This window comes from Vanellus vanellus, assembly GCF_965231255.1.
Source record: "Vanellus vanellus genome assembly, chromosome: 6".
In the NCBI taxonomy this organism is placed as follows: Eukaryota; Metazoa; Chordata; class Aves; order Charadriiformes; family Charadriidae; genus Vanellus; species Vanellus vanellus.
In genome coordinates, this window is record NC_138911.1 from 27,882,481 (window position 1) to 27,898,525 (window position 16,045).

At 39.7% G+C, this 16,045-nt stretch overlaps 1 protein-coding gene across 1 annotated transcript in view; it reads left to right on the forward strand.

Moving 5' to 3' along the window:
• The window catches only part of CKAP5 (cytoskeleton associated protein 5), a 55,714-nt gene that overhangs the window by 21,050 nt on the left and 18,619 nt on the right, over positions 1 to 16,045 (forward strand). Inside the window, exons 12-25 of the mRNA XM_082485702.1 lie at positions 616 to 744; positions 1,637 to 1,819; positions 3,038 to 3,151; positions 3,815 to 3,925; positions 5,185 to 5,277; positions 7,745 to 7,930; positions 8,389 to 8,483; positions 9,863 to 9,920; positions 10,003 to 10,128; positions 10,472 to 10,608; positions 10,778 to 10,952; positions 11,496 to 11,609; positions 14,829 to 14,957; positions 15,590 to 15,784. Of these exons, the coding sequence (XP_082341828.1) occupies positions 616 to 744; positions 1,637 to 1,819; positions 3,038 to 3,151; positions 3,815 to 3,925; positions 5,185 to 5,277; positions 7,745 to 7,930; positions 8,389 to 8,483; positions 9,863 to 9,920; positions 10,003 to 10,128; positions 10,472 to 10,608; positions 10,778 to 10,952; positions 11,496 to 11,609; positions 14,829 to 14,957; positions 15,590 to 15,784 (1,845 nt within the window). The remainder of the gene's footprint in view (positions 1 to 615; positions 745 to 1,636; positions 1,820 to 3,037; positions 3,152 to 3,814; positions 3,926 to 5,184; positions 5,278 to 7,744; positions 7,931 to 8,388; positions 8,484 to 9,862; positions 9,921 to 10,002; positions 10,129 to 10,471; positions 10,609 to 10,777; positions 10,953 to 11,495; positions 11,610 to 14,828; positions 14,958 to 15,589; positions 15,785 to 16,045) is intronic.

Below are 16,045 nucleotides of genomic sequence, written 5' to 3' on the forward strand. Positions count from 1 at the left end.
TTCTTAGCATCTCTGAGACTGAAGACTCACCAAGTTTATAATAGACAGTGATTTGCAACTGTTAAATTTCTGGGCACTTGTTTCTTGCAGACATCACTAGCAAACTTTTGTTGGAATGCTACATATCACTTGCCATGGAGAAAAGAACCATCATTGCTTCATACACTGCAGTTATACTAGAGCATTTATCAGTGTAAATAATAATGATGTGTACTTTGTTCTCATGGCAAAATAGCCCTTTCCTTGTTATAGGAAACATCCCTGGCTCCAAAAGTGGAGATCTGAACAGGGTTGCAGAGCTTCAAACTCCTTGTGAACTTTCATAGTGTTGCAGTATCTATTAAAGCATGAATGTTTACCCTCTTGTGTGAAAGATCCAAAGATGGGGAAACTGGCTATGTCTGAGAAAGAGTAGGCTTGATCAGTTCATGGGAAAACAGAAGTGAAAACCAGCCTTTTTTTTTTTTTTTTTTTTTCTCTGCAGTGGAATGTTAAGGATTATTCTGTAGTAGATGTAGATTTTTAAAAAGGGGAGGGGGTTCTTACAGAAGAAGGATTTAAGGATCTGTTTAGATATGAGCTGCAATTCATATGATACAAATTTTTTCTCTGAAGCATATCAATGATTCTGCTCCTGAAGTAAGAGATGCTGGATTTGAAGCATTAGGCACTGCCTTGAAAGTGGCTGGAGAGAAAGCTGTGAATCCTTTTCTAGCAGATGTAGACAAATTAAAGCTTGATCGGGTGAGTTTGTTGTCATAAATGTTGTGTTTAAAAAAAAAAAAAAGGCAATTCCCTTTAAGATGCATCGTAGGCTAGAGGAGACAAAAGAGGATGCTTTAGCCAATGACTTTCAGCACAGATTTTTGAAAACTTTTTTTTACTTAAAAGTTGCTGATGTTGCAGGGAATTTGGAAATATCTTTATTTCTTGCTGTATTATCAAACATCTTTTCTTTGACTTTCACTACCTAAAAGGCATTAGTATGTTAACATTACACCTTTTCATTCCTATGTAATGTGTCTGTTTGGCTTCAAGGCTTTATTATCGATGAGGTGGGTTGTGAGGTTTGATTTGGGGTTTGGTTGGTTGATTGTGGGGTTTTTGTGGTTTTTTTTTTTTTTTTTTTGAACATTTTCTCTGTCTGGAAAAAAAGTTCAGGGTTTTAGGCCATAACCCTGTGGTCTAATTCTATGTTACTAGACAGGATTTGGTATTAAAGACTTACTTTCCAACAACAAAGTTTTCATGCTTTTGCATAAGCTTGACAGGTTCGTTGTCTGAATGACTTTATAATTTAAGGTGCTAAAAATTAGTCTTTAGAGCATCTAGAAGTATTGAGGGGGGTGTCAAGGCTTTCTGTGTGTATAAATGCACTTCATCTTGAACTAGGAAAATTTATTCTAGCAATACAGTGGTGGCTGATGCCATTGACTGGTTAACATTACTACTGTAAGGAACAAAATAACAAAGTTTTGCGAAGTAAACAGCTTAAACTCTTGACGCTTTTTCCAGAGTCATCAAGTTTGAGCCAATGCTGTTAAAGGGGCACTGTACATCCAGTTGTGGCAGCTAAATAGCTTTTTTCTTTTTTTCCCCTTTTTCCTCTCTTTTTTGTTATTTAACTGCTTTTCAGATTAAAGAGTGTGCTGAGAAGGTAGAACTGGTTTATGGTAAAAAGACAGGAGGAGCTGCTGAGAAAAAAGAAGGGAAGCCTATTACTGGGAAGACCCCTGCTCTTTCAGGGACTGGTGGAGATAAAGAAGCAAAAGATGCGGCAACCAAACCAGGACCCCTGAAAAAAGCACCCACCGCAAAGGTAAGAGATTGCCAAGAGGTTGTCTGACAATCACAGTTGTCTGTGATTGCATCTAGTTGCTTATTGAAGACCAAAGGTGGCCTTGTTTGAATGTTGTCTTCCACTGAGGAATCGCTGTCCTTTTGTAGTAGGTGAGCCCAACAATAAAAAGAATCTGTGACTGTCTGAAAATGTACTTGCTGAAATATCATTTTTAATGATACAAAATGTCTTGTCACTTACATCTTAATAGCGGATTTTGATATTGAAATAGTGATGCGGATTTTGATATTGAAATAGTGATGCGGATTTTGATATTGAAATAGTGATGCGGATTTTGATATTGAAATAGTGATGCGGATTTTGATATTGAAATAGTGATGCGGATTTTGATATTGAAATAGTGATGCGGATTTTGATATTGAAATAGTGATGCGGATTTTGATATTGAAATAGTGATGCGGATTTTGATATTGAAATAGTGATGCGGATTTTGATATTGAAATAGTGATGCGGATTTTGATATTGAAATAGTGATGCGCCACTGGAGGCATTCAAAGGAGCTGCAGATGTTGTAACGTTAATGTGCTCTGTGGTGATATAATAATATTTGGCTGAAGTCAAGGTTTCTTCTTATAACAAGCAAGGTTACTTAAGTGTTGAGTATTCTCTTCAGGGTTGTTTTTACTTTGTTATCATAAATAATTTGAACCATTAGCCTGTATTAATTTCAAATTATTATTTGGATTTTAAAAATTGACTTAAGTAGCACTATAGGTGGTCTTTATAGTACCCTACTTATTTCTCCACGTGGGAAACCTGGAAGTGAATAGTAGAATGGATCATACTTTGTAAAATCTATTTATACTCTGGTAGCCCGGAAAAGAGACACCAGTCACTAGTTTAATAACTAGTTGGTATCCATCAGCAAATATATAGATGAATTCATTATTTCCTGAACCTTCACAAATACATACATTCTTTCCCTTTTCATCTTTCATGGTCTTGTGTGTCCTTGTTACTGTACGTGTTTTATAAAACCGAGTTATCTGAAAGCAACATATGAATTAAATAAGCTCTAGCAGAAAACTGTTTCTTTGCCTGCAGCTGTTATGGTACTAGAGAGATATGTATGTATTGATGTTAGAGTGTAGAAGTGTGGAAAAACAGCAGTTCATTTGGTATCTGATGAGCTAGAGACATGTTTGATCTTGGCTAACTTGTCCATTTCCCTTCTAGTCTGGGGGCCCACCCAAGAAAGGCAAACCAGCTGCAGCTGCAGGCATGGGAGGTGCTGGGGCTAAAGGCAAGAAGGGTCCTGAGACCAAAGAAATATTTGAATCAGAGCTCTCGGTGAGTATTCTGCTATTTTTTGAAATAAGAAGTCCTCTATATAAGTAGGTTTGGTTAATCAGTTGTTCAGCTACTACAGAATTTTTCACTGAGGTTGGGTGTTTTTTGTTAGGATAAGGGAAAGCAATACATATAAATAAATGGAATTTAAAACTGATTAAATGGATATTCAGTATATTCTGGTAAATGCACCTGTTCTTCAGGCTGTTGTTGGTACCAGGACATATAAGACACTAAGCAATAAATCATGCTAATATAATAGGGTGTATCATCTATCCACTCTTATCAACCACAGGTTCATTGCCGTGAATGTTTATTCAGACTTCATACAAAATTATCTTGCAACTTTTCGGTTACCTGTGCTTGATTCTGTAAGTAGATAGTGGCTACTCAGGATTATTTTTTACTGTCTGCACAATTTATCATGCTTCTCAGGGATCGCTTTTTCTGTTGCAGTAGAATTTATCAGCTTCCTAAATTCATAAGGCCCCTGAACTATAGTCCATACAAAATCTTTGAACATACAGCAGAAAATTTTTCATATTTTGTAAATGCACCACAGTGTAAGGATAATTCCAGTATATTACCTGTCCTTAAGGCTGCCACCCCCCTCTGAAGGAGTACATATAGTGGGGTGTTAACCTTGTTCTGATCTGTCTGCAGATAGAAGTATGTGAAGAGAAAGCTGCTGCTGTCCTTCCAGCTTCTTGTATCCAGCAGTTGGACAGTGGTAACTGGAAAGAGAGGCTTGCCTGCATGGAGGAGTTTCAGAAGGTACGTTTGTAGCACTTGATAAGAAGAAAGGCGGGTAGGGAAAGAGAAAGCAAGCAATAATTTCTTCAACTTCTTAGGACTGCTAGCTCTTTTAATAGATATCCCAGTAGTAGTGATATGTCAGCACTTTAGATGTCTTTTGCAAGTATTGTTTAATCCAAGTGGCTTATATAGTTTAAATTGGCTCTTATTCCATAGCAATAGTGGAGTAAGTCTTTTAGTTTAATGTAGATAGTTATGCTTTTGTCAAAAATGTTTGTATGTGGATTGAGGATGGATAGAGGTCTTTGTAAAACACTAATTCTAAAGCTTAACCTCTCAGGTAACTAGGTTTAAACAAAGTTTTGCAATGACTGGACAAAGCCAATTGCAAGTAAATCCCTGCTGATTGTATGTTCAGCAGCAATTGATCATAATACTAAAATTTCACTTGGCAAATAGTTGATGTTTGAAGCCTTATACAATGCCAGCAGTCTTCACAGCTGGTGGTGAGCGCTTCATGTAGTCACAAACAAAAAAATCATCATGTGCCCCTCAAATGTGAAACCTGGCTTTCTTCCCATGGTATCTGTCATAAGACTTTGAGAGTTCACATTCAGAAAAGCATCAATTATAGGTGTACAAATAGTTTGTACCACTACACTATTACAGTTACAACTGTGTTTTAATATTTTAGTGGAAAAAGTGACTAAAATAATGAAACGGTGACTGGCTGCACTGAAATGCTGCTACAGAAGCCAGCTTTACTTAAATGTTAAGATGTTACAGTTTCAGTGGAATGAATAGGCCCTACAACAAGTGAAAACAGTAATTTAAATTACATTCAGGCTTAATCTCTGCTCTGTAGTCAGCATTCCAATGTGAAAGATGTGCAGTATACCTCATCTTAAAAGGAAAAAAAAGAAAAAGGCTGCTTGCTTGGGGGTTTGGTTGTTTTGGGGTGGTTCTTTTTTTCAGTTAAGTGTTAAATTCCCAGGGGTGGAATGGCCGATAGTGGTTGTAAGGACACTTGTTAAAGAATGTACAAAGTGTAGCAGTGTGAATGCTGTAGTTTAAATGTTGGCTCAGTCCCTGTAAAATGGGTTCCCTATAAAAGTGGGTCTTGTAGTAAGGGCCTTCAGGTAAATTCTTATGCTGTGAATTTCTACAATTTAGTTCAGCATTAAGAAAATATTTACAGGACAGTTGAGAACTTCTCTTTGTGTTTTGGGTTTTGTATCACTTGTGACCCACTAGCTAACTTAATGTTTATCCTTTAGGCTGTTGAGCTTATGGAGAGAAGTGAAATGCCTTGCCAAGCTCTAGTAAGAATGTTGGCCAAGAAACCTGGTTGGAAGGAAACAAATTTTCAGGTAATATATTATCTTTCAGTAACTAACAGACTATTTTTGTTAATGTAGGCTGTATTGCCAACGAAAAGGCTGCAGGTGCATATATGTCATTGATGACCATCCTAGCACCATGACCGCAGTGGTCAATGAGAATGTAAATTCTGAAATTAGATTTTATTTCTGCTGATGGTTGAGACTTAGAGACAACATTTGAAGATACCTATATGCATATCACGGAATTGTAGAGTTTCAGAGTTGGAAGGGACCTCTAGAGATCATCTAGTCCAACTCCCCTGCTAAAGCAGGATTGCCTAGAGCACATTACTGCATCCAGGCGGGTCTTGAAAATCTCTTTCTTGAGATTTTCTTGAAAATCTTGGAAATCTTGGAGAAGGGGACTCCACCATCTCCTTGGGCAGCCTGTGTCACCGTAAAGAAGCTTTTCCTTGTATTTGAACGGAACTTTCTATGTTCTAACTTGTGCCCATTGCCCCTCATCCTATCACCGGAAACCATTGAAAAGAGCCTGGCTCCATCCTCCTTCAACGCACCCTTTAGATACTTGTATGCCATAATAAGGTCTCCCCTCAGCCTTCTCTGCTCCAGGCTAAAGAGTCCCAGCTCTCTCAGCCTTTCCTCATAAGGCAGATGCTCCAAGCCCTTAATCATCTTAGTTGCCCTTTGCTGGACTTGCTCCAGCAGTTCCCTGTCCCTCTTGAACTGGGGAGCCCAAAACTGGACACAGTATTCCAGTTGTGGCCTCAGCAGTGCAGAGTAGAGGGGGAGAATGACCTCCCTCGACCTATTGGCCACACTCTTCCCTATGCAGCCCAGGATTCCATTGGCCTTTTTGGCAACAAGGGCACATTGCTGGGTCATGGATAATTTACTGTCTACCACGACCCCCAGATCCTTCTCCTCCGAGCTACTTCCCAGCAGGTCCGCCTAGCATTCTTCCTCCCCAGGCACAGGACCTTGCACTTGCTTTTGTTGAACCTCATTAGATTCTTCTCTGCCCAGCTCTCCAGCCTGTCCAGGTCACGCTGGATGGCAGCACGGCCCTCTGGGGTGTCAGCCACCCCTCCCAGTTTGGTATCATCAGCGAACTTGCTGAGGATACACTCTGTCCCCTCATCCAGGTCATTAATGAATATATTAAACAAGATTGGACCAAGTATTGACCCCTGGGGGACACCACTGGTTACAGGCCTCCAACTAGACTCTGTGCCGCTGATCACAACCCTCTGAGTTCTGTCCGCAGCCAACTCTCAATCCACCTCACTGTCACCTCATCTAGCCCATACTTCCTCAATGTGTTTGGAGATGACATCCAGAATGAGTCGCTCCATTACCTTCCCAGGGACAGAGGTGAGACTAACTGGTCTGTAGTTCCCTGGGTCCTCCTTCTTGCCTTTTTTGAAGATCAGAGTGTTGTCAGCCTTCCTCCAGTCCTCAGGCACCTCTCCTGTTCTCAATGACTGTTCAAAGATGATGTAGAGTGGTCTAGCAATAACATCCGCCAGCTCTCTCAGCACTCGTGGGTGCATCCCGTCAGGGCCCATGGACTTGTGAATGTCCAGCTTGGCCAAGTGGTCTCTGACCCGGTCCTCCTCAACTGAAGGAAGGTCTTCCTCTCCAGACCTTCCCCCTTGCCTCCAGGGTATGGGATTCATGAGGGACAGCTTTAGCAGTGAAGACCGAAGAAAAGAAGGCATTCAGTAACTCTGCCTTCTCTGTGTCTTCCACCACTAGGGCACCTGCCTCATTCACCAGAGGGCCTACATTTTCCCTAGTCTTCCTTTTTCTATTGATATACTGAAAGAATCTCTTCTTATTGTCTTTAACTGCAGTGGCCAAGCTGAGTTCTGATTGAGCTTTGGCCCTTCTCATTTTCCCCCTATATAGCTTTGTTATATCTTGATAGTCCTTATAAGTTGCCAAACCCCTTTTGCAGAGAATGTAAACTTTCCTTTTTTTCCTGAGGTCCAGCCAAAGCTCTCTATTTAGCCAGGCTGGTCTTCTTCCCTGTCTGCTCATTTTTCGAGATGGCCTTCTCCTGTGCTTCTAAGAGCACCTGCCCAGGAAGGCTGGGCATACTTATGTATGTGTAGAAGGGGGTGGGGGGGTATGTGTAGACACGTGTGTGTGTGTGTGTGGATATGTGTATGTATAAGTTCTGAAAGTAGATAACAGCTGCCCAATTTTATTTTATATATATAGATATAAAAATATGTATTTATATGTAGACACACAAACCCATATACATACCAGTGTGTGTATATAAAATATGTATTTGTGTACATAAATACTCTTATGTGAACACACTCATATATATTCAAATGTATATATACATATTTTACATATACATTTGTATTTACCCACAAATACATACAGTTTTATATATCTATCTATAAATACATAGAATTAAAAAAGACATCTAAAATACATGAAGACATGATTAACTTCCTTGCTCTTATGGATGTTCCAGGTGATGCAGATGAAACTGCATATAGTTGCACTGATTGCACAGAAAGGAAACTTCTCTAAAACTTCAGCCCAGGTTGTGCTGGATGGTCTTGTAGACAAAGTTGGTGATGTGAAATGTGGGAGTAATGCAAAAGAAGCCATGACAGCAATAGCAGAGGCGTGTCAGTTGCCATGGACTGCTGAGCAGGTGAGCAAACAGCAAAGGTATTCTTCCAGTAAATAAAATCAGAAATAGTATGTGGGGTGTTCGGTCTGAGGAGAAAATCAGAAATCTTTGGTCTTTTTCCATTGCCTCAGTGATTTGTTTGCACTTAAGATAAGGCAGAAGTTAAATACAAGTTCCTCCAAAAGAGGAAATAATGAGTAGCAAATCAGTATTTTGCTAAAATACTGCCAAAGCAGGTACATATCTATAATAAATGTATCTCTGGCTGCCTTTAAGTACTTCAGGAACTTCTGGTTTAGTTCAGTTGCAGTTGTATTCTGCTACAGTGACACAACAAGTTTTTCCTGGTATGTTACCCCACCTGTTTCTGTTTAAGTGCAATGCCCTGTGCTTTTTGCAGGTGTCTTCACTCCTTTATTACATTGCTTTATCACCTGGTTTACCAATGAAAATTTACACTTAACTCTCTTGTGTTCCAGGTTGTGGCTATGGCTTTCTCTCAAAAGAATCCTAAAAACCAGTCAGAAACTTTGAACTGGCTTTCTAATGCAATTAAAGAGTTTGGCTTTTCTGGGTACGTCTTCTAAATAAATTGCTAAGAGAAACTTGAATGAAAATGTTTCTAATCTAGGACTAAGCAGCTGTTCTCTGTCAAATTGATGTCAAACTCTGATGCTAGCTCTGTCAGGTGCTCTTCTAGCTCTAAATGTGTAAATTAAAATATCCGACATTACTGATAGGATACTATTACACTACTAGATGCTTTATTCATCACTCGGCCTTTTCTGAAGAGCATTTTTCTTAAACTTTGATATACTATAGGAGTGGGCTGGGCAAGGAGCTGTGGTATTGCATGTCTGTTCCTTTTCTACTTGGATACACCTGCACCCAGGTGGATCCGTATATTTTACAGTTTGAAAAAACAAAACCTGACTGCCTACAGAAGAGTACATACCAGCATGCTTATTGCTCTCATTGGGAGAGATTTTGAGGCTGATAACAGGACGAAGTTCTAGCCCACAAAATAGCCATTATTGCATCTGGTGCTGTGAGGGTAAGAAAATGGATTCCCTGTCAGAACTAGGGATAGCATTCCTTAATTTTTAATCACCAGTCCCTTAACTGAATGTGGTCAAGTTTGTGATACAGTTTACTCCTCAGAACAAAATTTCTAAGCAGTGAAGACTTCAAATATTAATTTACTTGACTACTTGAGCAGTTAATATTCCTATCCAACTTGTTTCGTAGCTATTAAATGGGTAGGAACATTGATTAAGTCTGGAAAATAAACTTTTGTCTTCAGTACATTCTCCCAAAAAGTATGTATTTCCAACAGGGTTATCTATGTGTGAATAAGATACTAGAACAGTACTGTTTAAGGCTGCACAAAGGAAGCTTCCATGATTGCCTGTTTTCTCTTGTATTAATTCAGTGGTGGTGGTATAGAAGATTCAGTAATCTTCTAAACCTTCCTTTCTTTTTCTTGAAAATTTCTTTTTGAAATTTGTGCCTTTTTCTGGAAGATACTGGGACAGACTAATAAAAAAAAAACCCACCCTCACCTTTATTATGTAGCCATGTATCAGGTGCTTAAAATGATTCTAGACTCATCCCTCAGGATTTCAGTCCTAGCAGTCACATGGGTGATGTAGTTTAAGAAACTTTCCAGCTGTAATAATTGCGGTCTTTGATATAAATTATTTTATGGTTACTGTATTGATTTTCATAGTAGGCTATTCCCCAAACTGGTCTCTTTCAGGAGTTATTTAATAGCTACCATCTACACTGCCCCTGTGAGATTATTTTATAAGCGCAAATATCTTCTGCTTCCAAGTTAGTTGTTTGAATCTATTCTTAGCGCAATTGTTTCTTTAGTGTGTTGTGATGATTTTGTTTCTTGTCGGTGCTTCCTGTGTTGCATTTTACTTATGGGGGATATCGTTTTCCCCACAGGCTGAATGTCAAAGCTTTCATCAGTAATGTGAAGACAGCTCTTGCTGCAACTAACCCAGTGAGTAAATTTAGAATTTTAATCCTGAATTATTATCAATCTGTAATTTGAAGACTGAGTGCTTTTATGCTCTTTCTGACAGGCTGTAAGGACTTCTGCCATTACCTTGCTGGGAGTTATGTATCTTTATGTGGGACCTCCTTTGCGAATGTTTTTTGAGGATGAGAAGCCAGCCCTTCTCTCCCAGATAGATGCAGAATTTGAAAAGGTATGAAGTGTAGCTCTCTTACTACTGAGTACCATAAAACTACTTGGAAACTTCAGCAGCTGGAATCTGTAGTAATATTGTAGTCTAACCTGATTTTTGTAAGTGATAACCAGGTATTTTAAGACAGCTCATCAAAGCAGCTGCAAACTCGTTACATCTAGTTATGTCAATAGTCACTTTTTTCATGACGAACTTGAACAGTTTCTGGTTTTGTTTGAATAGCATAATGTTTTAGAAGTCTGTCACCCTGAGACAGCACTTTTTTATTGTGCAAGTGTTTTTATTTTTAATGTCAAATGAAAAACTGTAAAACGACTGTTTCTGATTTTTGTGTTGCTTGCAGATGCAAGGGCAGACAGCACCAGCTCCAACTCGTGGCATTTCCAGGCACAGTGGGGGAGGTGGGGATGATGGTGAGGAAGAGGAACAGGAGGATGTTGGGAATGATGTTGTGGATCTCTTGCCAAGAACAGATATTGGGTAGGTTTGTATTCTACAACCTGAAGACATACTTCCACTGAAATTCAAAATTTTGTATTTATAAACACATTCTAAGCAGAAATCTGTGGTGTTAAAGCAGTCAAATACTAAAAAGACACATAAATAAGAAAATGGGCTTTTTACCTTGTTTTTTTTTCTTCTCTTACAGTGATAAGATCACTGCTGAACTAGTGTCTAAGATTGGGGACAAAAACTGGAAGATCAGAAAGGAAGGTCTAGATGAAGTGACAAGTATAATAAATGATGCGAAGTTCATACAGCCAAACATAGGAGAACTTCCAGCTGCTCTGAAGAGTCGTCTCAATGACTCCAATAAAATTTTGGTATGTTATTCAAAATTCTGTTTCAGCTGTTTCCAGCTTAGAACTTAAGACAAACTATTTATGATTTCTGAACCTTGTTTATTGCTCAGACTGTTACAAAGTCATGAAATCAACAGTTGGAAAACAGTGAACTGTGTATTTCTAGATCATATATTTAAATATTTTTATAAATATTTGCCTTTGTCTTTGCTTTTTATTAAAAAAAGCCTTCAAAAAAGGGAAGATCTACCTCTGCTCTGAATGTAATGTAAGCAAACCTAAACCAAACAAAACCTTAAAAATCAAATTTGTATAATTGCTTGACTTTTACCAAAAGTGGTGTCCCTTGTTTGAAAATATTTTTAGTTAACTTCAATTTACTCAGAATATAGACATTTTTATCTATCTGTATGATGAATTTGAATTCCAGAATAGATATCATTGAGTAGGCATCCTAAAGTAAAGCCTAGGTGTACAGCAGTGTCGCTTTTCCCCATGTGACTTAGAGTTTTGTGCACGTGGTTGTAACAGTATTTTATTCAAAGCTTTTTTGTTTATGTGCAGGTGCAGCAAACACTGAGCATTCTTCAGCAGCTAGCAACAGCAATGGGCCCCAATATCAAACAGCATGTGAAAAATTTGGGCATTCCTGTCATTACAGTCCTAGGAGACAGTAAGGTAGGACACTCATCAAGATCTTTCCTTTTTGCTGCTTATTATCTGAGCTAAGCCTGAGAATAACTGTTGCTGTGTGGACTTGGTATAGAGGCGAATGGTAGTTAAAACTTCTTTGGAAGCTTACAAATTTTTGAAAGGTTCTTGCTTAAGTGACATCTTATTATCCAAATATGAATATGTGCCTGAATAGATATTCTGCCTGAGATATATTGTCCTGCTCGTAAATAAATCCAGTCAGTGTCATAATTCAGCTTTTAAATGAAATGTGGCGACTGTATCATAGAATGGTTTGGGTTCGAAGAGACCTTAAAGATCATCTAGTTCCAACTGCCCTGCCATGGACTGGGACACCTCCCACTAGACCAGGTTGCTCCAAGCCCCATCCAACCTGGCCTTGAACACTTCCAGGGATGAGGCACCCACAACTCCTCTGGGCAACCTATTCCAGTGTCTCGCTGCCCCCACAGTGAAAAACTTCTTCCTAATATCTATTCTAAACCTACCCTCTTTCAGTTTAAAACCATTACCCCTTGTCCTATCACTACCCTCCCTGATAAAGAGTCCCTCCCCATCTTTCCTGTAGGACCCCCTTTAAGTACTAGAAAGCTGCTATAAGGTCTCCCTGGAGCCTTCTCTTCTCCAGACTGAATAACCTCAACTCTCTCAGCCTGTCTGCAGAGGAGAGGTGCTCCAGCCCTCTGATCGTCTTTATGGCCCTTCTCTGGACTCTAACAGGTCCATGTCCTTCTTATGCTGGGAGCTCCAGAGCTGGACACAGTACTCCAGGTGGGGTCTCACCAGAGCGGAGCAGAGGGGCAGAATACCCTCCCTCAGCCTGCTGGCCACACTTCTTTCAGTGCAGCCCAGGATGCGGTTGGCTTTCTAGGCTGTGAGTGCGTGTTGCTGGCTCATGTTGAGTTTCTCATCCACCAACACCCCCAAGTCCTCCTCAGGGCTGCTCTCAATCCATTCTCTGCCCAGCCTGTATTTGTGCTTGGGATTGCCTAGACCCAAGTGCAGGACCTGCACTTGGCCTTGTTGAACTTCATGAGGTTTGCACGGGCCATCCTCTCAAGCCTGTCCAGGTCCCTCTGGATGGCATCCCTTCCCTCCAGCATGTCAGCTGCATCACACAGCTTGATGTCATTGGCAACCTTGCCGAGGGTGCACTCAATCCCACTGTTCATGTTACTGACAAAGATGTTAAATAGTATTGGTCCCAGTACCGACCCCTGAGGAACGCCACTCATCACTGGTTTCCACTTGGACATTGATCCATTGACTGCAACTCTTAGTGCAGCCATCTAGCCAGTTCCTTATCCACCAAGTGGTCCATCTGTCAAATCCATGTCTCCAGTTTAGAGACAAGGGTGTTGTGCAAAGCATTTGACATGTCCCACACAAGTCCAGGTCAGTTGCTCTTCCCTTATCCACCAATGCTGTAGCACCATCATAGAAGGTCACTAAATTTGTCAGATGTGATTGTATGCATACTTCTCATCCTGAAAATATGCTACGTTAGACACTAATCAGGTTTGCTTGTTAAAGTTGCTTGTAGAACGTTAGTTCTTTCAGCGTATTGCTGGATTCCAGCGTACATTGTTGTCTTTGTGTCACTGTGTAGGAGACCTTTGATCTGTAGGTAGAGACAAGACACTCATAACTGACACTGAAGCTTGTATAATGTCAGTGTCGAGCTTATCAAGATGGTATGTCAAAATCAAAGCTAGGACCATGGGAAAGAGCTATTTGAAGCGGTAGGGGAAGGAGGCTTGGAAAGATGCCGATGTCTTGTGCCAGAAGTCACAGGCAATTATCGGAGGTAGCATACTTCACATGTCTTTACCCTGAATGCGAGTAGGAACAAAAGCAGAAAATGGCTCTGCCTATCCCAAGCAATGGAAGGAATAGGACTGGTCCTAAGGCTAGATAAAAACTTAGTTCAAATTGTTTTCTCATTAAAAATCATAAAGAACGGAGATTTTACATGATTAAGTTGGATTCTTCTTTTAATCACCAATTATCTTGAGGAAACAGCAAGCTTCCTTCAGTTCCAAGTACGTGGTTTAAGGATAAGACCAGCTTTGATTAACTTGTACTGTTACTAAAATGCATAATACCGGTGTTCCTTGTAGGCACTATAATGCTGACAGAGAATTGTATACTCATTCAAACTTTGTTATGATAGTAACTTTTTTGATGTACTGCAAGATTTACCCAACTTACCCAATTGCTAGAGTTTCTGGAGACGAGGAGGACACTTTTTTGTCCTTACTTTAAAGTGTTAATAGTGGACCTACTGAATAGTTGACGAAAAACAACGGATTGTAGCATGAGTGAAGACAAATTAAGTTTGAGTGATGGGAACCAAGGCCTTGCTTGGCTGATGAGTGCCTATTTACCTGCAGCACGTGATTTGTTTCTTCTCGTCACTGAGATTAAAGATGGGACAAGGATGCTCACTTCTTGTTTAGACACATGCCTAGATGGTACCTGTGCATTTAGAATTGATTCACGCTAAAACTGAGTCTGTTACATTATCAGCTTGCCTCAGAAATTCAGCCTACAGGACAGAGTCATATGTATGGAGTCATATCTATACTGAAAATATTTTGAAGAACCAGGCTGTAAAGTATTCCATCTGACTTCTTGTAACTTATATAGCTGCTTCAAAAAGGGGTGGTGGTCTATATTTTGCTTGGAAAGACACAGTAAATGTGGAAATTGGTAGGAGTTAGAGGGCTCCTCTGTTCCTGACTTGACTTTTGCTCATGTGTGTCCTAAATAAGAGTGCCCTAATAACAGGCTCCTTAACCCACTTGCCTTGATTTATGAATGTGCTAAGTCTATTTTAAGCATTACGTAAATCACTAACCTTATTCTTTAGCTTGTTTGAGAGTTAAGAGACTCCCAAAATTCTCATCAATGAATGGCAGCTACGAAGTGCTTTTAAAGATACCCTTTGTCCCTCTTTATTAAGCTTATTTTTTTAAATGACAGTAGGTAATAAGTGTCTGATTCGGTGATTTCTGCAGCTGATATCATCACTAAAACTAAATTCTTCTCAATCTTACGCTTCTCAAACAGTGAATAAAAATACGGATTTCGAAGCTTGCAATGTAGAAGCTTTTTTCATAGGAAGGATGAATCTATTGTCTTTTCTGTTGTAATCTTCTGACCCCTATTTAGGATTATTCTTAAATCTTGTTCTTGCTACAGAATAACGTTCGTGCTGCTGCACTGGCAACTGTGAACGCCTGGGCTGAACAAACTGGCATGAAAGAGTGGTTGGAAGGGGAAGACCTGTCTGAGGAGCTCAAAAAAGAAAATCCTTTCCTAAGACAAGAGGTAGGCTTCTCCTAAGTAAACTTCTTATGTGTGTCTAATCAAAATAACCTTACTTGCTAAGGACTATGTTTATTTATGCAGACTGAAATGACACAATGCTACTATTACATGAGTAAACAAGTAGCTGGGTCTTCATACTGACATAAAATTGTTAAACCTTGAAAGGCTAATAATGAGTTTTCTTCCTGCATGACAGCTGTCATTCAGATTTTAGCACCTCTGAAATGAATTTTTTTTTCTGTTTTGATCAGCTTTTTAAGAGCTAGTGTGTTTTCTCTCAAATTAACTACATAGTAGTCAAGACCAGAACTGAAGTGGAGGCATTAATATGTTTGAGGTTGATGAAGTGCAGCTGAAATTCTGATATTACTTTACAAAGGAAGAAACAGCCTATGCGGTCCAAAGTTTTAAGATAGCTGCATATTAACATACTGAACTTAACTGTAGAAAACTTTTTGATTACTGACAGGAAAGGTGATGTTGGTTAAGAATAATTGTCTGAACAAAGGTTGGGGTGAGGTTTTTTCCTGCTTACTTAGAGGTATGTGAAGGACTGCTATTCGGGCTCTTGTGGCCTGACAGAGCACTGTGAGCGCTTCTTCAAAAACTTCTATTTTAAAACTTTCTTTCAGCTTCTTGGTTGGTTGGCTGAGAAGTTGCCTACCCTCCGTTCTGTTCCTTCTGACCTACTCTTGTGTGTGCCTCACCTGTACTCCTGCCTTGAAGATCGAAATGGGGATGTGCGTAAAAAGGCGCAGGATGCCCTGCCATTCTTTATGATGCATCTTGGCTTTGAGAAGATGGCAAAAGCCACCAGCAAGCTGAAGGTATTTCTGTCACTAAGATTAAATAATGTGACCTTGAATGAGTGGATAACTTCTTTAGTTTGGAAAAGAGGAGACTGAGGGGTGATCTTATTAGCGTTTATAAATATATAAAGGGGCAATGCCATGAGGATGGAGCCAGGCTCTTCTCAGTAGCAACCAATGATAGGACAAGGGGTAATGGATTCAAGCTGGAACACAAGAGGTTCCACTTAAATTTGAGAAGAAACTTCTTCTCAGTGAGGGTGACAGAGCACTGGAACA